Genomic DNA, 21,510 nt, shown 5'->3' on the forward strand with positions numbered 1-21,510 from the left:
CCCAGGAGGGCTCTAAAAATTGGATCGGTTCCATCTTTTTTATGTGCGCATGCGGCCCCAAGCACACGTTTGTCTCCCAAATGGAGACAGTGGAGCAAATCTGCACGCATCCACCGATCTGGTGTAGCCAGGAACATTTCGCGGACTGCACCACACGCACACTATTATTATGAGGATCGGCTTGGCGCATTTTGTTGCCCCCCTCGGTGTGTTGCTCTACGCACAGTGCGTACTGCGCGTATGCCTGGCGACGGTACTGCACTATGCATTTTCCGTGCCGGGCTGGTTGTGTTGTTTTTTTCTCTGTAAATGTTGTGTGTCCGCTCACTCCACTGTCCGTGTATATTCTCGGGCCAGTGCATCACGGAAAGGGAAACCACGGAGCTGGGTTGAAAACACACGGGTAGGGTCGGTGACGTATCGCGGCCGCACAGCACGGGCGTAGGCGGCGCTTCTGCATGCCTCACGGTCTATGACTTGCTGAACTGAACTGTGCACGAATTGTTCGCTCGCAACTTGTTACCGGCTCAAATGTACGTATATGATTGCCTGTAAATTCCATCACGGCAAATAATCTGTGTGCAGCACACATGAAAGTAGAGGATGTAGACACACACACACACACGCGCACACACACGCACACACACACACACACACACACACACACACACACACACACACACACACACACACACACACACACACACACACACCTAGGCTACCCAGGGACATACTTACTTGTCCAATTACAGAGCATTTTGTCTGACTGTGTCAAGACAATTGTCCAATTACAGACCAGCTCATAATTATGTCTGTCACTCAGCCGGTACAGTCACACTGTACTAATGACATGCAGCTTTAACACATGTCATTACACACACACACACACACACACACACACACACACACACACACACCAACACAAAGTGTTTATCTCGTAGTTTGTCATTTCATACAGTACATGCATGGCTTACTTTGTGTGTGTGTGTGTGTGTGTGTGTGTGTGTGTGTGTGTGTGTGTGTGTGTGTGTGTGTGTGTGTGTGTGTGTGCGCGCGCACGCGCGCAGTATTAAAATGTTCATACCACTACCCCCCCCCCCCACACACACACACACACTCACACACACACGCTTGTGCGGGTCTCTCCCATCACTTCACAGCCTTTGACCTCGTCTCGTTCATCTGTTATCTTCCTGACTTCCTCCAATTCTCCCTCTTTTAAACGTACCCCCCCCCCCCCCCCTCCCCCCATCTCTCTCTCTCTCTCTCTCTCTCTCTCTCTCTCTCTCTCTCTCTCTCTCCCGCACGTGGAGAGCCGTAGCGCTAGAGCTCTATCTGCGTAACGGTCTGGCTGGAGAGGAGGAACACACTCGGTCGGTACCAGCTAACGTTTGTTTGTACCGTCAGCAACAGCTCGTGGAATATCAAGAGATTTTTCAACGGCGCACGGACCACGCACGGTGCGCGCAGACTTATATGCGCGTGGAACGGCACGCGCACCAACAGGACACTTTTTTTAAGAAGAGAAGAAAACTTATTTTCCGTTTCTTTCTTGTTGTAGCCTATTCATATTTGAACTTGAACCGTGTGTGTTGTTTGTTGCCATCATGGAAACGTATTATCCAAGCACAAAACTTGCATTCAGTCCTCTGAAGATGAAGGGCCGGTCTGTTTGTTTTAAGAAGAGCCACGGGTTATGACATTAATGTTATTACATCATAAACTACTAGTATATAGCCTGCCTACTGCTGAACAACAGGGCGATAGAAACGTTGATTTTACGGTTTGTTCATAAGACGATTGCGCGGTCAGTTCGATACAGTAGCCTATAGTCTACGGGGTTTTATTGGAGCTGTTTTGGAAGAGTTTGGAACATCTTGGAGCGGTTTTTGGAGCAGTGGGAACAGCGCGGAGTTCGGGACCTTTTGGAAGAGTTTTGGGCAGCTTAATTAATTGGAGCGGTTTTTGGACCAGTGGGAATTAACACAACAGTGGAGTCTGGGACGCGTTGAAGCTGTTCTGGAACACCTTGGAGGCTTGGAAGAGTTTGGATCAGTATACTGAATGATGATGAGGCTGGTCTGGTGTCAGTGGGTCGTGGTGTGGTTCTGGATCAGATCAGTCTATGGAGACGGCAGGTAACCTGGTGGAATCTTAAGTAACTATAAGTAGCCTACATTTACTTAAAGGTATATTGAGTGATTTCACTTAATTCAAATATCACTTATTTTTTTCTTTTGTTGTGGATAATCCTCCCTAGTGTGCTGACCATATATTATAAGGAGTTCCTCCCTGATCCCCAGTTAACCTCTGGGGTAAAAAAAACAATAGGTTTCGTTTTTGGCTAGGTGGCCCAGCCATCATCCAATCAGGATAGAGAGGGGCCCCCTTGGTGTGCGTGCTGTTGGCCTGTTGCGTGTCCCCCCACTGTAGTGCGTGCATGTGCACATCTTGTTACCGGGGCGGACCAGGTTTTTTTAATTACCACTAGCCTAGTTTGACATAGACCTACTACACTGATGAAGACATTGAAGACGATGAAGACATTGATCATTGAAGACCTTTCGCTGCCGCGAGTTGGAAAACTGGCGAGTTCTCCGGATGCCCTATAGCCTACATCTCAGAGGCAAATATTGTATACTTTTACTTTTTTTATTTGAAAACTTTAGTTACTTATGTAGATTTTGCTTATTGTTTTTATTACAAAACATATAGCCACGGCCACTTCAGCCATATATACATTTCGGGCCAATTGAAAATAGACGATCTACAAACTTGTAGATCTGCTATTTTCAAAAGATTGTAATACATTTGAAAGCTTGAAATGAAACATTCTGCATAATGAGTACTTTCACTTTTGGTACTTTAAGTAGGCCTATATTTTGATGCCAATGCCAAGCAGTATTGATACTTTTACTTGAGTACTTTTTCCACCACTGCAGTTTACATCTAAACTGGTTAAAAACTACACCACTGCACTTTTGTGTGTGTGTGTGTGTGTGTGTGTGTGTGTGTGTGTGTGTGTGTGTGTGTGTGTGTGTGTGTGTGTGTGTGTGTGTGTGTGTGTGTGTGTGTGTGTGTGTGTGTGTGTGAGAGTGGTTGGAGGAACACTAGACAAGGGATGAAAAGAATGCAGAAGTGGAAAAAAGGATAGAGAGATGGAGAGATAGAGGAGTGATGAGATGATCTCTCTCTCTTTCTGTCCACCTTTCTTTCACTCTGTCACTTCTTTCTCTCCTCTTCACACCACACACCTCTCTCTCTCTTTCTCTCTCTCTCTCTTTCTCTCTCTCTCTCTCTCTCTCTCTCTCTCTCTCTGTCTCTCTCTCTCATATGTCTGTGTCAGCTGAATCAAGTCCAGACAAGCACAAGGAAACAGGAGAACAAGGACACGCACGCGCACGCACGCGCACGCGCGCGCGCACGCATGTGCGCAGTAGACAGAACACTGCTGTGGTTTAATATCATCTTGTTTTTGCGTAACCATGAGCAACAAAAAGGCTTTGTTTTTGTTTTCCCCATTCATCATTTCAATGGATGAATGACCATAGATCCCATAGCCTGGAGGGACGGCCGTTCTCAGGCCTGCAGTATGCCTGAAGTGGTTTCACCCTAACATTTTAACCCCAGTAAACCCATATACAGTGGTGGAAAATGTACTCCAATGTTTTACGTCAGTAAAAGTATCAATAGAAAATAAATATTGAAGTGATCAAGTCCGGAATTCAGAATCAGAATGTACTGTGACCAATCAAAGCCCCCTATAAAGGATAATTTCTCCCATGCAGCGCTGCATGTCTTTTCAATGGGACTGGACTTAACTAGGGGTGCAACAGTCAATCGACCAAATGGATTTCGTCCGCGACAGACAGACAGACAGACAGACAGACAGACAGGATGTTTACAGAGGTTACATGTTTGTTTGTGTCTGTGACAGATTGAGTAAAGTCACCATTTGGAAAATCGACACCAGCTTTGTCTCTTATAGGGCTGAAACTTTGGTGTGTGCATGCCTGCGTGTGCGAGTGTGTGTGTGTGTGTGTGTGGGTGTAGTTGCGTATGTGCAGGGTGCGAGCGCGTGTGTGACAGAGGAGTGAGTACAAAGTTCATTGGAGAGCTACAAACTGACTATGATGGAAACGCATGCACAGTTGCACACACACACACACACACACACACACACACACACACACACACACACACACACACACACACAGTCACAGTCACACACACAGTCACACACACACACACACACACACACACACACACACACACACACACACACACACACACACACACACACACACACACACACACACACACACACACACTAAACTGAGCAGAAGGAATGACCCCTTAGGGCAATGGAATCATTATATGTCTGTCATAACTAACACGTTAGAGAGAGGGGGGGGGTAAAGCAAAGCAAAGCAAAGTTACTATATTTACCCAGGGTAACTGGACTAAGCATCAGATACTTGTTTACAGCCAGGCCCTGCTCATAGAACATTTCATGGTAGTGGTTCAATGCCTTGCTCAAGGGCACTTCAGCGGTGGTAATTTTTAATGTGCCGGTCCGGGGATACGAACTGGCGACCTTCCGGTATCAAGACCGCTCCGCAAACCGTTCGGCCACCGCTGCCGTAAAGAGGGAGTGGGAGACAGTGTATATCACAGTTGTACTGGGAGCTGACCAGTACAACCACAGTCTACTACTGTTGTACCTGACCAGTACAACCACAGTCTACTACTGTTGTACTGGGAGCTGACCAGGAGGACAACCACAGTCTTCTACTGTTGTTCTGGGAGCTGACAGCTGTTTCAGATCAAATATCTTTAAAAGAAAATCACACCCATGTGAAGTGAGGGGTGCTCTTTGTGTAGGACGAAAATAGCCGACTTGCTCGTCCACATACGACTATATTTGACTATGCTTGTGTGTGTGTGTGTGTGTGTGTGTGTGTGTGTGTGTGTGTGTGTGTGTGTGTGTATGTGTGCGATACAGGTGGACAGGTGATCCAGTGATGTCTGACGGGCTGTGTCGCTATGGCAACAGTGTGGAGTGTTGCTGGGGCTGGAAACAGAGTGCCCGGGGACGATGTCAACGTGAGACTATACATTATTTTCGCACACCGGTCTTGAGCTCCAAACGTTCACTTAGGGAGAAGAGATACAACGTTTTGACCCCTTCGGCTTCGGGACTTCATCAGGAATCATTCCTGACTGCAAGGGCAATCGAGTTTGCATCTTCTCCCCGTGACCCCTAGGGTAGGTACTAGAGATGTCCCGATACCTCCCCCTGGCCTGATGGAGGGGAAAGGAACTGGTCGGAATAACGTGTTCCTTCCACGCGCTACGTCCGGCCGAGGAAACTCTCCCCTGTCAGGTGAAAAGAAGCAGCTTGGTCTCCTCACGATTACATTAGATAATTGACACTGGATGAAAAAAAAATGGGTTGCAAAATCGTGGGATAAAATGTAGGGGAAAAAATAATGATTCCTGACGAAAACCCGAAGGGGTTGAAACGTTGTATCTCTTCTCCCTAAATAAACTTTCAGTAAATAAACTCAAGACCTGGTGTGCGAACTTCATCTCCTCTCATCTGTACGTATTTTTGTTCAGCACCCGTAGAATTTTTTATTTGCTGTTGGATCCTATCGTATCCTATATAGTACATTCACTGAAGTACTGTACTTGAGTACAATTTCCTCCACTACATCTCAGATCCAAATATTGTACTTTTAGCCCACTACAATTCTTTGAAAACTTTAGTTACTTTTCAGATTTCGATTATTATTACAAAACATACAATAACCACTTCAGCCCTATATACATTTCGGCCAAGCTCACAATGCGTCGCGATGTGACGAATTGTGAGCTTTTAAGTACATTTTGAACATTTTCTATATTGCAGTTTGAGTAGTAAAAAATGTGAGTACTATTTCCACCGCTGCTGAGTGAGAACCTTATCTGAAACCCAGCTGTGGCGTATGGAAACAAACCCAGCGCATGTGTGAAATATGGTGACACGGCACAGCGCGGTTCACTCATTTCTTGTAGTGAAAAAGTGCAATGTTTACCATTATTAAGTGCATCACAGTGTTCTGGGAAATAGTTTTTGCAAATGGCATCCAAACAGTGTTTAGGGATTGGCCAAAGGAGTGATTGATTAGGTTAGTGGTTCCCAAACCTTTTAGCCCGTGACCCAAACTAGTGAAAATAGCAGATCTACAAGATCTACAATCTCGCTTCGCGCCACGTTGTGAAATTGTAGATCGGCTATTTTCACTACTTTTGTTTTCTAATTCGTTTATTTTTATTTGATTTATTCATACAATTAATTTGAAATGGTTTTGTTTTGAATTCGTGAAAGAAAAAAATACTTTTTTTTGTTACAGCTCTGTGTCCACAGGGGTGTAAACATGGCCAGTGTGTTGCTCCTGACAGATGCAAATGTCTCCCAGGATTCACTGGCAAGTCGTGCAACCAAGGTAGTGTGTGTGTGAGTGTGTGTGTGTGTGTGTGTGTGTGTGTGGGAGTGAGAGAATAAGCTCTCCATGATTAGTTAGTGATAAATGGACAGAAATACACATTCCAGTCATGCTTGTTTCTTTGGTAGACCCAAAGAAACGTACACACACACTCACACTCTTGCTCTTTCTCTCACAGACGCACTCCACACTTTTGCTCCTCAGTCTCTTGCTCTCTCTCTCACACACGCACGCACACACACACACACTGATTAGAGGTTACATTATGACTCGTATCCTCACTATAAAATAACATCTGGCATCAAATGCAGTCTGTAATATAGACACACTCACACACTAGCGCACTAGTGCAGATGCACGCACGCACGCGCACACTTAAACATTGCTCTCCTTTAGTTAGAAGGTTGAAAGGTTAATCCCACAAACTGACAAACGAGTTAAAACAGAAACGGAGAGAGAGAGAGATAGAGACAGAGAGAGAGAGAGAGAGAGCATCACAGATCTCTTTGTAGTGGTGTATGTTACTTACTTATATATAAACTCCCAGCCTCGTGTTGGGCCTAATAACACCCCTCGGCTGTTCTAAAAGCACTGTAAACCTAAAACCACTGCATCTTTTGGCTAATTGACGAGGAGTATGCCGTTTATCCGTTTGCCTTCTTCTAGAAAACCAGTTGTGGAATTGTTTCGACCATATGCACAAGTATGCGTGCCTACTATGCATGCCTTGGGAAACCAACACACTACATTCCATGCTTCCAACTTGCATATTTCCTTGAATGTGGAAAATGTGATGTATTTTGCATTACAGCACTTCTGGTAAATTGGTGCGCAATAACATTGTATTTGTATCATACAAATGCAAACTGTACGGTACATATGCAAGTTGGAAGCATGCAATGTAGTGCGTTGGATTTCCCAAGGCATGCATTGCATTGTTATTTGTACATTGCATTGTGTTGAAGCAATTACACAACTGGTCTTCTAGAAGAAGGCAAACTAAATGGTGTGTTATTCAAAAGACTAAGACTAAATCAGAATTTGCTGTCAAAATGAACACTGCTGTCCAGTGTCCAGCCATATCCATGTATGTAAAGTGTGTATTGTCTCCTGCCTCCCTCAAGTGGTTGATCGTACAGAATTAACGTATATTATGTATTAATGATAGAACATTTTTTATTATTATTATCAATGACATACTGCCTAATGTATACTCTGTCGCATGGCAAAACCAGCTCAGTGGCATTGTGGTTAGAGTCTCCGGTTTAAACCGGGAGGTTGGGGTTCAATTCTCCAGCCGGGTCATACACTATACAAATGAGACCCAATGCCTCCCTGCTTGGCACTCAGCATCAGGCGTTGGATTGGGGGGCCAAGTTAGCCTGGCTAATAAGCCAGACTAATATCAGTATCACACAACACTGTCGCGGTATATTAGTCTGGGCTGGCTCCACTTGGATTTCATTTCCCGGGGGGCGGGTTCAAACATTTTCTCTTTGACGCAATTGGTCAGAGCTACTGTCAGTCAAAAGTCTCAAGCATTGAACGTCACTGTACCAAAGCCCGCCCATATTGCATACCGTGTCCCGATTGGTCCGACCTGTTCTCGGTTGTAGGAAAGAGGCGTGCTACTGAGCCTCGCCAGACCGTAATCCGCTGGTAGGCAATTTTTTTTTGCCAACGGCTGATTCGGTCTGGTTTATTAACCAGGCTAGGGCCAAGTCCCTTTGACATACTAGCATCGTTCGTTCGTTCGTTCATTCATTCATTCATTCATTCATTCATTCATTCAAGATTTATTTATTCTTCAGGGGCACGGTGGCACAGTCTGTAGTGCTGTCGCCTCACAGCTAGAAGGTCCTGGGTTCGATTCCCGCTCGGGCCTTTCTGTGTGGAGTTTGCATGTTCTCCCGTGTCCCCTAGGTAGGTACCCTCACCAAAAACATGCAGTAATCCTGGTCACTAAACTGCCTCCCCCTGGCCAGCCGGGGGATGGACGGGAAAGGAACTGGTTGGAATAACGTGTTCCTTCCACGCGCTACGTCCAACCGGGGAAACTCTCACCTGTCAGGTGTAAAGGAGCAACCTGGACACCCATGCATGAAGGAAACATGAGTTCAAGTCCGTTGCTCTCCCTAGGCTAGCGGAGGGTGTGTAGAGCCCAGGATCACAATAGATAATTGACACAGGGGTGAAAAATGGGTTACAAAAATCGTGGGATAAAAATTATAGAAAAAGAAAATATGTATTTATTCTCGAGTAATTAAACTCATTTGCGGTATCATCGAGTATTTCAATACGGTACAACATCACAATGGATTGGAGGATTGGGGGAAAGAAAACAAAAATTGAAATATAAGATTTAAAACAATCTAAGAACGGTTTGTATATTGTGGGCATCCGTTTGGGCACCAAGGTTCTAAAACGACTCAAGGGTACCAACGTGGTTAATCTCAATGTAGTCTGCAGGTCATTCCATGTGTTAAGGCCACAGAAGCTAAAAGCAGATCTAGCATAAGCATCATGATTCATGTCAAGGGGGTGTGCTTGTACATCATGTCCAGGGGGGGGTGTACTTGTACATCATGTCCAGGGGGTGTGCTTGTACATCATGTCCAGGGGGGGTGTACTTGTACATCATGTCCAGGGGGGTTTACTTGTACATCATGTCCAGGGGTGTGCTTGTACTTCATGTCCAGGGGTGTGCTTGTACTTCATGTCCAGGGGTGTGCTTGTACATCATGTCCAGGGGGGTGTACTTGTACATCATGTCCAGGGGGTGTGCTTGTACATCATGTCCAGTGGGGTGTGCTTGTACATCATGTCCAGGGGGGTGTACTTGTACATCATGTCCAGGGGGTGTGCTTGTACATCATGTCCAGGGGGTGTGCTTGTACATCATGTCCAGGGGGGTGTACTTGTACATCATGTCCAGGGGGGTGTACTTGTACATCATGTCCAAGGGGGTGTACTTGTACATCATGCCCAGGGGGTGTGCTTGTACATCATGTCCAAGGGGGTGTACTTGTACATCATGTCCAGGGGGTGTACTTGTACATCATGCCCAGGGGGTGTACTTGTACATCATGTCCAGGGGGTGTACTTGTACATCATGCCCAGGGGGTGTACTTGTACATCATGTCCAGGGGGTGTACTTGTACATCATGTCCAGGGGGTGTGCTTGTACATCATGTCCAGGGGGGTGTGCTTGTACATCATGTCCAGGGGGTGTGCTTGTACATCATGTCCAGGGGGGTGTGCTTGTACATCATGTCCAGGGGGTGTACTTGTACATCATGTCCAGGGGGTGTGCTTGTACATCATGTCCAGGGGGGTGTACTTGTACATCATGTCCAGGGGGTGTGCTTGTACATCATGTCCAGGGGGGTGTGCTTGTACATCATGTCCAGGGGGTGTGCTTGTACATCATGCCCAGGGGGTGTACTTGTACATCATGTCCAGGGGGGTGTGCTTGTACATCATGTCCAGGGGGTGTGCTTGTACATCATGTCCAGGGGGGTGTGCTTGTACATCATGCCCAGGGGGTGTACTTGTACATCATGTCCAGGGGGTGTGCTTGTACATCATGCCCAGGGGGTGTACTTGTACATCATGTCCAGGGGGGTGTGCTTGTACATCATGTCCAGGGGGTGTGCTTGTACATCATGTCCAGGGGGGTGTGCTTGTACATCATGTCCAGGGGGTGTGCTTGTACATCATGTCCAGGAGGGTGTGCTTGTACATCATGCCCAGGGGGTGTACTTGTACATCATGTCCAGGGGGTGTGCTTGTACATCATGCCCAGGGGGTGTACTTGTACATCATGTCCAGGGGGGTGTGCTTGTACATCATGTCCAGGGGGTGTGCTTGTACATCATGTCCAGGGGGGTGTGCTTGTACATCATGTCCAGGGGGTGTGCTTGTACATCATGCCCAGGGGGTGTACTTGTACATCATGTCCAGGGGGGTGTGCTTGTACATCATGTCCAGGGGGTGTGCTTGTACATCATGTCCAGGGGGGTGTGCTTGTACATCATGTCCAGGAGGGTGTAGGCTACTTGTACACACAAGAGAAACAGGAAATAGGCAGCTGCCCTATGGCTCAGCAAGGCTTACTTACTTTGCAAGGAAAAAGGCACACTTGTATAAGCTAGCAACACATCGTGCAGCGATACGTTGTTATCTGTCAATCTGTGCACGCTATGCCCTTAAGTGATGGAGTAAACACATTCCACATATACAACATGGTTCATTTCTACTACCTCATGTTCAACTCTGATTGCTGTTAATGAAATGCATGTGTTCATGACTCTATCATGTGAATAGCTATATTAAGTGTGTGTGTGTGTGTGTGTGTGTGTGTGTGTGTGTGTGTGTGTGTGTGTGTGTGTGTGTGTGTGTGTGTGTGTGTGTGTGTGTGTGTGTGTGTGTGTGTGTGTGTGTGTGTGTGTGTGTGTGTGTGTGTGTGTGTGTGTGTGTGTGTGTGTGTGTGTGTGTGTGTGTGTGTGTGTGTGTGCGTGCGTGCGTGTCAGATGTGAATGAGTGTGGTTTAAAGCCCAGACCATGTAAACATCGCTGCATGAACACACATGGAAGCTACAAGTGTTTCTGTCTGGATGGATACATGATGCAAACCGATGGCAGCTGTAAAAGTATGTGCACGCACGCACGCACGCACGCACGCACACACACACACACACACACACACACACACACACACACACACACACACACTGGACTAATATTTAACCCGTATAGCTTTCTGACCCTGTGTGTGTGTGTCTGCGTGCGTGCGTGCGTGTGTGCGTGTGTGTGTGCGTGCGTGTGTGTGTGTGCGTGTAGATGCTCGTACCTGTGGTCAGGCTAACTGCCAGTATGGCTGTGAGGTCATCAAGGGGGTGGTCCGGTGCACCTGCCCATCGCCACGCTTGCGGATCGGACCCGACAGACGCACCTGTGTCGGTATGGTTTGTCTGTCTGTCTGTCTCTCTCTCTCTCTCTCTTGACAGCGCACACACATGAGTCAGCACATGTGTGCCAGTTATAACCACTAAAAGAGCCACATCGCCACACATCTGTCCCAGTTTGACCAGTAAAATGAACACGTTTCCACCACTCATCGTGGAGGTACTGTAACAGCTCAGTAAAATGAACACGTTTCCACCACTCATGGTGGAGGTACTGTAACAGCTCAGTAAAATGAACACGTTTCCACCACTCATCGTGGAGGTACTGTAACAGCTCAGTAAAATGAACACGTTTCCACCTCATCGTGGAGGTACTGTAACAGCTCAGTAAAATGAACACGTTTCCACCTCATCGTGGAGGTACTGTAACACGTTTCCACCTCATCGTGGAGGTACTGTAACAGCTCAGTAAAATGAACACGTTTCCACCTCATCGTGGAGGTACTGTAACACGTTTCCACCTCATCGTGGAGGTACTGTAACAGCTCAGTTCCCACCACTCATCGTGGAGGTACTGTAACAGCTCAGTTCCCACCACTCATCGTGGAGGTACTGTAACAGCTCAGTTCCCACCACTCATCGTGGAGGTACTGTAACAGCTCAGTTCCACCACTCATCGTGGAGGTACTGTAACAGCTCAGTTCCCACCACTCATCGTGGAGGTACTGTAACAGCTCAGTTCCCACCACTCATCGTGGAGGTACTGTAACAGCTCAGTTCCCACCACTCATCGTGGAGGTACTGTAACAGCTCAGTTCCCTTTCCCTGCATGCATGGCCACATTAAGCCCCATTCCTCGGTACTTTGTCACACGACGGTGTCGTGCTTTGATAAAATTGCTGACCTACCGGCTCATAACGTGTCGCATCCGCAACACGGAACATAAATTACGGTGAGCTGTTCCAACACTGACAGTGGGATCCCAGTGGGATGTGGCCAGACTCCCTACGGAGACACCCAGGAGGCATGCATACTAGATCTACCTGAACTGGCTCTTCTGCACTGCTAAAGGATCAGTGAGTGTCTTACTTTAAACAGTTTAGGACTGAGGCACAGTGTTCTATAAACGCTTGAAATTCTTTATAGGGAATATAATCTCTGAATATATTTTTCTGTAAAAACTTGTTGTGCTATACGTACAGCATATAGGAGTTTCCATCCTGAAGGGTAAAAACACCAAAAAGGCGTTCCCGTTCTAATCATCTCAGAAGAACAGAGAGGCAAGCCACTGTTTAATGAAATAAACTAAATTCTCTCTCTCTCTCTCTCTCTCTCTCTCTCTCTCTCTCTCTCTCTCTCTCTCCTCCCGTCCAGATGTGGATGAGTGTGTGTCTGGGGGAGGTGTGTGTCCTCGCCGCAGGAAGTGTGTGAACACGTTTGGGAGCTACATGTGTAAATGTCACCTGGGCTTCAGACTCACCTACATCAATGGACGCTACAACTGCATAGGTAACACCCATAGAGTAATACAAGGATAGACACCGAACCGGAGCGTTAGCCCCGCCCCCAAGCTATTCATTCCGATGGAAGTTGCTCAGTGGCGTTTTGAAGCTCCCGGAAGACTGCCAGAAGTACAATTATAACTCAATGGCTCGAGCGAGCGGAAGTTTGACGCACATGATGTCATGAATGTCCGTCCACCTCCATTAAAGTGCTGCAGTTCCACTTTTCGCCAGTAGGTAGTGGCAGCTTCAACGTTGGATAGCCTTACCGGGGGCTTGGTAACACCACAGGAGACGTGTGTGTGTGTGTGTGTGTGTGTGTGTGTGTGTGTGTGTGTGTGTGTGTGTGTGTGTGTGTGTGTGTGTGTGTGTGTGTGTGTGTGTGTGTGTGTGTGTGTGTGTGTGTGTGTGTGTGTGTGTGTGTGTGTGTGTGTGTGTGTGTGTGTGTGTGTGAGAGTGTCAGTCAGTCAGTCAGTCAGTCAGTCAACATTGAGTGACTGCACTTTCTTCCAGCGGTGAAATGTCCCTTTAAGCACCTTCAAATAACATGTCACTAATCTCAACCCTGTCACTGCCTCTGTCTGTCTGTCTGTCCATCCAGATAAGGACACTCGATCATTCTGTTTGTTGAATCCACACTCTCCAAAGTGCCGGTGTAAAGATGGACTCTGTAAAGGTAACAGGACTAATATCAATATTTGGTCATATCAACTAAAATATCATTATGGTATAACAACACACAGGGCAGAGAGAGGATGACATCCGATAGCTAATGGACTGAAGTGATAGACTGATATGGCAGCTGGCCAATCAGAGAAGTGCCCATTGAAGTGATAAAGTCTGATATGGCATCTCACCAATCAGAGAAGTGCCCATTGAAGTGATAAAGTCTGATATGGCAGCTGACCAATCAGAGAAGTGCCCATTGAAGTGTGACTGTGACATGAGCAGTGGTGACTAAAGTACTCTGTTGTTTTACTTAAGTAAAAGTATCAATACTGCAATATAGAAATACTAAAATAGTAAAAGTCCGGAATTCTATATGTACTTCAGTAAAAGTACAAAAGTATTAGCATCAAAATGTAGTTAAAGTACCAAACGTAAAAGTACTCATTATGCAGAATGTCTCATTTCACAAGTTTTCAAATGTATACATTTCTTTTTAGAAAATAGCAGATATACACAATAAAATAAATGTAGTGGAGAAAAAGTACAATATTTGTATCCAAGATGTAGTGGAGTAGAAGTAAAAGTATTGGATATTGGAAATACCTCAATATTTTACTTAAGTAATTGCTGTTTCGTCACTGCCTCTCTTGGTGATTGCATAAAAGGCTTTATGGGATTAATCAGGGTGTTCTGAACTTCTGAGGAATGATAGCTAGTTCAGCATGTCCTTGTAGCAAAGTTGTAGCAGCTAGATTCAGAGCATAACTATTCACTCCCCCTACTCGCTTACCGTGCAGAAAAGCCCAGGAAAATGTCTTAAAAAATATATATTTAAGGCTGTTCTGTTTGGCATGTTAACCAACCATGCATTGCTGACTATTGACCCTGGCCATGTTCTCTGCAGGTGTACCCAAGGTGTCTTTGCAGCCTCACACACCCAGAACTACAACCACGCCACCACCTAAGAAGACTACAACTCCCACCACCACCACCATACGCACCACCAGGAAGTCAACTACTACTGCCCGGCAACCTGTTGTCACGACAACCACCGCCATCCCCACAACATCGTCAACAACAACCACACTGGCTACGACTACACCTACTACAACAACTACACCTACACCTACTACTACTACACCTACTACTACTACTACACCACCTACAACTACTACACTTAGTACCACTATTATTACTACTACACCTAGTCCAACAACAACTATTACTACTGCTGCTAGTACTTATATACCTAGTACTACTACACCTAGCACTACTACTGCTAGCACTACGACACCTGCTCCTACTACTACAACTACACCAACACCTACCACCACTACTATGCCTACAACGACACAAGCTAGTACTGAAATACCTGCAACTACTAGTCCAGCTACTACAGAACTGGAGATGACGACGACTACCACTGTTATTACTACGACTACTACTACGCCTGTTCAAACTACAGCTGCTAGTACGACACCGACAGCAGAAACAACGCAACCTACCGCCCCGACGACGACGACAACAATAATAAGAACTACACGACTGACTGCTACTGCGGTCGCCGTGACAACCATCCCGGCAACCACCACTTCCTTGGCAACCAGCGCCCCTCCCGCTCCCCCCACCACCACCCCGAACAACAGGATCAACAAGGACGTGACGCAGAGACAGAGAGGAGACGTACACAGTGAGCAAGCACACACGCACCCACGCACACAAGCACGCACACACACACGTACACAGCAGTAACCTGTTACCACTAACCTGTTACCAATATTAACAATGCCGTTTGGCAGACACTCCAAGAGTGAGATCGGAATGAGCAAAGTAAGCATTTACTCTAGTCAAACAAGGTCAATAATGGGAGAGGAAGCTTGATACCAACATGGTACATACGTATATGCAGAGCCATAGAGTAAGACAGAGTTACGACAACTCTGTTCACTTCATGGGGTCAGTCGAATGGCAGCTCTTCTACATAGACTTCTATTGGCGAATAGGGACACCGGAGGTTTACGGAATGCATTGGAGTACATGAACCACGTGACCAGGCTGTTTTCTGCCCCCTCAATGTCGCAACTCTGTCTATACTCTATGGCTCTGCGTATATGATGTCAAGTCTTGTACTTTATGAGTACAATTTTGAGGTATTTGTACTTTTCTTGAGTATTTCCAATTTCCAATGCCTTTACATCTGCTCCACTGCCTGTCTTAAGGTGTAATGGGAGTTTCCGTCCCGTTTTTATATGCCATTGTAGGCACTTGGAGCAGGTCAACACTAGACCTGAGGGGGCGCTTTGGGACATATCTAGGCAGCAGAGGTTAGGTAGCAGAAATAGCAGGCATTTGGCAAGATGCCAGATGCCAGAGAGCTTTATAAACAGTACAAATTATGTTAAAATCAATCCTAAAAGCGTGTGTGTGTGTGTGTGCGTGCCTGCGTGCCTGCGTGCGTGCGCCAGTACCTCGCCAGCCGGGTCACAACCATGTGTGGGAGTTTGAGATCGAACCAGGAAACACAGCTGACGACCCAGGTAATGTGTTTGTGTCTGTGTGCGTCTGTGTACGCGCACATCCGTGTGCATGCGCATAACGTGCATGTGTGTACAGACTGTAATTTCACTGTCTTTGCTGCCAGATGCTGTATTACTGGCAAGTCACTGACTCATCACTCATGACTGTGTGTGTGCGCGTGTGTGTGCGTGCTGCAGCTGCTGGTGTTCACCAGTGTACCTTTGAGCAAGGCATGTGTGATTGGCTGTCAGACAGAGAGGGGGACATGAGCTGGCAGACTGTACACAACCCCACAGGTAACACTTCCTTTTAGGTTTCTTCATCATCCGGTGTTATTATAATCTTGTTATAATTTTGTATTGTTTGTCGTATTAGCAGTCTCTGTGGAACATGTCCCACCAACATTTCATGGCATGTACCTGTATGAGTAAGTGAATAAATCCTCTTGATTCTTCTCGTATAGGTAAACATTTATTGTACAACATATATTTTCTCTATCATGCTCTGCGAGAAGTAATGCGAATTGCAGGACACGTTGATCGTGGACACTTCAAAAACACCTTGCGGCCCGGGGTCCATCCTGGGGCAACATGTGTCTAAAGTATACAGGGTTAAAGTGTTAACACGCCTGCTGGATGAAGCTGGTATGTGCCTGGGATTTCTGGCCATTCCACTATGACGCAAAGCCAACTCGGATCGTGACAAATCATGACAAATGTTTTTTTGAGCCGAACAAATAATTAGAAAGGTCAGGTTACAACACTTTTTTGTTATTTTTCTTCTTATGTAATTATTTGTTTGGCCCAAAATATTATGTTTTTGTCATGATTTCTCACGATCCGAGTTGGCTTTGTTCGAGGCTTACAGATCTTTAAATAAATACTTTTTGAAATGTCTATGGGAAAAATCCATGGGGAATTATTTCTTGGGCCTGTCGTCGTCATGAAAGGGGGTGGGACTGCGACGCTCTATTGCCATCACCTGGGTGAGTCATTTAACTTTCCAGACGACGTTAAGGTGTGTGTGTGTGTGTGTGTGTGTGTGTGTGTGTGTGTGTGTGTGTGTGTGTGTGTGTGTGTGTGTGTGTGTGTGTGTGTGTGTGTGTGTGTGTGTGTGTGTGTGTGTGTGTGTGTGTGTGTGTGTGTGTGTGTGTGTGTGTGTGTGTTCAACAACACAAGCATGGAAAATCAGCTGAGGTGAGGTAATGAAAGCTGACCAGACCATATGCCAGCCTAAAGGTCCTACAACATGAAATTCAACTTTACATTCTTTTTTGTGTGTTTTTGCGCTCCCCTATGTGTGTTTCTATCCCCACAAATACACAATGTTGAACAATCAGGCTTTCTCATCATATAGGTAGCCTCGGTCCCAGGCTCACTTAACTGCGAAAAAGAAGAGCCTGGTCACAACCTAAGGCAGAGAAGCTATCGAAAGGCCCCCGGAAGTTAACGTTTTTTGACCAATCGCAGCGTTGTGTTCCCAAAAATGTATTCCCGCTGAAATGATCATTGGGTGGGGACTAGTAAACACAGCCGCACCGCGTGACGTAGTTATCTTACACGCAACACTTCCGCCACTTCCGCTGATAGTCTTTTCAGCGTAGGTCTTGCCCAGGGTGTCATATAGGGGCATTTATGGAAATTGCTCTCAGGAACAGCTCAACTGATTTGGTCGTACGCGTGATGTCATCCGTATCGGCCTACTTTGTATAATTCCTCCCTCCCTTCAGTTCCAAATTTGCATTTCCACTTTCTTTTCAATGTCCGCCATTGTTGATTTTCCAAGTTGGCATGGAGTGGAAACAAGCCTGGGTTTATCTAGCATCAGTATTATAATGATTTCAAATATTTAAATAATTTTCATATCAGCGCCCCCACCACCTCAGGACATTGTAGTACTGCAGCTAAAACTGCTTCAGAAGCCAGAAAGTAATTACATGAACTGGTTATTTCAAAGTGGTGATTTAGCCTCAAACTAGGGATGTCCCGATCACGTTATTTTTCTCCCGATCCGATTCCGATCATTTGATTTTGAGACATACCGATACCAATCTTTCCCGATCCGATCTTTATATTTTTATATAACCCTTATGTCATATCACAATAGCAAATATCCTAATGTACTGTATGTCACTCTAGTGTAGTCTGTTGTGTTGCCTTTCATTTATTGAAAGGCAAAATGTGACTACTCTTATTAGAATGGTTTTTTTCTTTCTATGAAAGCATGGAATCATCAAAAAAAGAAGTCAAGTTAAAACTCTTAAAGAGTATCTCTCATTCAGAGATAGCGGGGTTGCATTTCCATTGTTTTCATCATAGGTGTCTTTCACGCCTCTGAGTATGACTAGTCTTTGTTTGATGATCTCTGACTGGGACCAGAAGGAAAACAACTAGCATAAACACAACAGTTTTTACAAAATCTCATTGCTTATACATCTTTCTTTGAGATTTACATTAGACAATTCAAAATCTGATCTTTTCTCCCCGATTCAGATCTTTTGAAAATCATGTGATCTGAGCCGATTTCCGTTCACCCGATCCGATCTGGACAACCCTACCTCAAACCATTAGAAATACGTTTGAGGGACATTAACAATATGATATTAAATATTAAAAACAGTTTTAAAATGCATGTTGTAGTTCCTTTAACAACAGTTGCTAAACTATTTGGATTGGTAATGGACAATCGCTTTTGGGGTGGGGTTTAGCGAAAGGTCCATTGCCTGCAAAGTAGGGTTTATTCTACCGTGTTGTGCCGAATGTAAGCCGATTCTGATTATAAGACAACCTCCATTTTTCAAGACTCATTTGTGGAAAAAGAACATCGAATGTCAAATAGTTTAGTCCCAGATTATAATAGTTTTATTTTTAGGATATTTCCATTGGAAAAAAACATGGTCTTATATTCAGGCCAATAGGGTACTTTCATTAACCAATGGCCACAACTCAATCAAATGTCTACTGAACATGGTCAAACCAAAAGAAGATCAAAATCTGTGGGTTGGCTTTAAGACCAGAGGCTCATGGTATTTGACTCTCTCTCTCTCTCTCTCTCTCTCTCGCTCTCTCTCTCTCTCTCAGGTGGGCGGTATCTTTCTGTTCCCGAGTTGAAGGCGGGACAACGGAGCATCCGAGGCGCACGATTGGCTGTTTCCCTAGCCCCTGCCTGGAACCAGAGCGACGTGTGTTTCTCCTTCTCCCATTGGCTGACGGGCCACCATGTGGGCGTGCTCCAGCTGTTTGCCAGGAAAAGGGGGCGTGGTCAAAGGTAGGATGATTCCAGTATTCCAGTCAGCCCTGAAACATGACGAGCAGACTAGAGATTCACTCTACAGTGGAGTATACCAGTGGTTCCCACATTGGGAACAGGGACAATACAAAAAACAATGTATCAAGTTGTAAAAACATGAAACCGTTGCGTTGTATATAGGGTCTATAGCCAGGGCTAATTTGCAACCCCAGTCACTGGTTAGGCCTTTCTATACAAATGTGATCTACCATACTAAAAACAATCGTTTACAGACATACATGCAAATGTATCTAATCTAAAAATATCATAATCACTCAGATAACCAGTCAGAAACTAGTCGTCTTATGTGATTGGTTGTTGCAGGTACGGCCACGCCCTCTGGAGTCGGACGGGCAGTCATGGGTGGAGACACACACGGGTCACACTGTGGGGGGTGGAGAAGGTGAGATACATATGCACGCACGCAGCACTCACGCACGCACGCACACACACAAATGCAAGAAATGCAATAAATGCCTTCCTGACTGTGTGTGTGTGTGTGTGTGTGTGTGTGTGTGTGTGTGTGTGTGTGTGTGTGCGTGTGCGTGTGTGCATGCACGCACGCGTGTAGGTGTTGTTGAAGGCAGAGAGAAAGGGACGAGGACAGATCGCCATTGATGACATCACTCTTAAGGGAGGAGCCTGTCAGTGACATCATATCGGGGGAGGGGTTAGGCACAATCCATGCACTCTGAGAGACCTGTTGCACGCGCGCACAGAGACAATCCAAATAAAAACAGTATGTTAAAGTTACAGTCAAATATTTATAAACAGTTTATTTATTTTGTATTTGTTTGCTATTTAACAGTTTTACGTAAATGTTTGCGATTGCAGAATTTCTATAGACTCGATTGCGTTAATTTAACAGTAAAATGAAACGATATATGGACAATGCTGATATGATCAATATTAATATTGATCATATCAGCTGTTTAATTAATGTTTGATTAATAGTGAACAGAAACAGTATAATACACTTCATAAGAAACATTAAACATACAACCACACTGTCCACATGTTGTTGATAATTCACCAATGCTCCTAAATATGTAAATATAACATCACAAATTAATACTGACTTTATTGATTACAATGTTAATTAATGTTAACATTATTGATCACATAACGGATATTAATGAATTACAATATTCCTGATACTTGATGCAGGAATACAATTATAGGAACTGAATAATGATTATGTAATGTTACAGATTATATTTTATATATTGATTATCTTGTCATTTTTGACATGTTACTGTATATATTGATTTTGTGTATTAATTCAATGCAATTGATTATGTAATATATCGTTGCTGTCCGGCAGAAACCCGCTAACTAAAATTTTCAGGTTTTTTATTTTTTCATAAATCAATGCTATTGAATATACATACATTTTAATTACTTCCTTTGAACGAAGACATGCTGCGTGATGACATGTCGAGTCCTGCATGAATAAAAATATATCTTTATTTCATTCACCTGGTATTTCCCAACGCTGCGCGTTCCTCCAACACAGCTGGTTTTGATCCAGACAGTGTATTACTCTTTTTAAACGTAATCATCACGCTTAAACATAAAAATGCCCCAAAAAGCGATTGCATCCCGTCTATAAAAAGCGCTTCTGACAACACCAGCTAACTCCATTGGAAACCGTACAAATTACCTTGGAAATCCATTGTCAGCTATTGTTTGGAGTTTTGGCCCAACAGCAGTGATATATTGAGTATGTGTATTTGCATTTTTAATATAATTGATGATGTTCATGTGTATCGGCATTCATGTTATTGATCAGTTTCTTTATGTATGAGTATTAATTTGGACAGTTTTGATTATTTGTATTTTCTTAATTTGTTTTGTGGCTTTTTTAACCCCCTTCTCTCGCCCAATTTAGTCAATTTAGGCACCCTCCCCGCATTGTGTTTGTAACTTTGTATAGATAGACGCTAGACAAAGCCGAATGCACCACGGTGGATTTGAACCCCCAGCCGCCGCGGTGGTGGGCAGGCACTTTACCACTGCGCCACCCGAGCGTTTTGTTTATTGATGATGTAATGCTATTGACGTTATTGTTTATTGATTGGGTTCTAGGTATTATTAGATGTTTGCTCGGCTGAATCAGCCTGTGTTTGAACAGAA

General features: G+C 44.9%; 1 protein-coding gene across 1 annotated transcript; it reads left to right on the plus strand.

The window, feature by feature from the left end:
• The first annotated feature begins 5,010 nt into the window (after positions 1–5,010).
• On the plus strand, positions 5,011–21,510 carry LOC306914502 (nephronectin). Its single transcript, XM_079491557.1, has 12 exons — positions 5,011–5,106; positions 6,399–6,491; positions 11,024–11,143; positions 11,334–11,453; positions 12,773–12,907; positions 13,502–13,576; positions 14,474–15,259; positions 16,035–16,106; positions 16,284–16,382; positions 19,167–19,353; positions 19,699–19,777; positions 19,946–21,510. The coding sequence occupies exons 1-12, from the start codon at positions 5,025–5,027 to the stop codon at positions 20,024–20,026; spliced, it is 1,929 nt and encodes a 642-aa protein (XP_079347683.1). The 5' UTR covers positions 5,011–5,024; the 3' UTR covers positions 20,027–21,510.

The sequence above is a fragment of the Electrona antarctica genome, assembly GCF_951216825.1.
Source record: "Electrona antarctica genome assembly, chromosome: 21".
Taxonomy (NCBI): Eukaryota; Metazoa; Chordata; class Actinopteri; order Myctophiformes; family Myctophidae; genus Electrona; species Electrona antarctica.

Coding starts and splice junctions, on each gene's coding strand:
- LOC306914502 (XM_079491557.1), top strand. CDS start 5,025: ATGTCTGACGGGCTGTGTCGCTATGGCAACAGTGTGGAGTGTTGCTGG. Junction 11,144..11,333: donor AACCGATGGCAGCTGTAAAA/GTATGTGCACGC, acceptor GTGTGCGTGTAG/ATGCTCGTACCTGTGGTCAG. Junction 19,778..19,945: donor CACTGTGGGGGGTGGAGAAG/GTGAGATACATA, acceptor GCACGCGTGTAG/GTGTTGTTGAAGGCAGAGAG.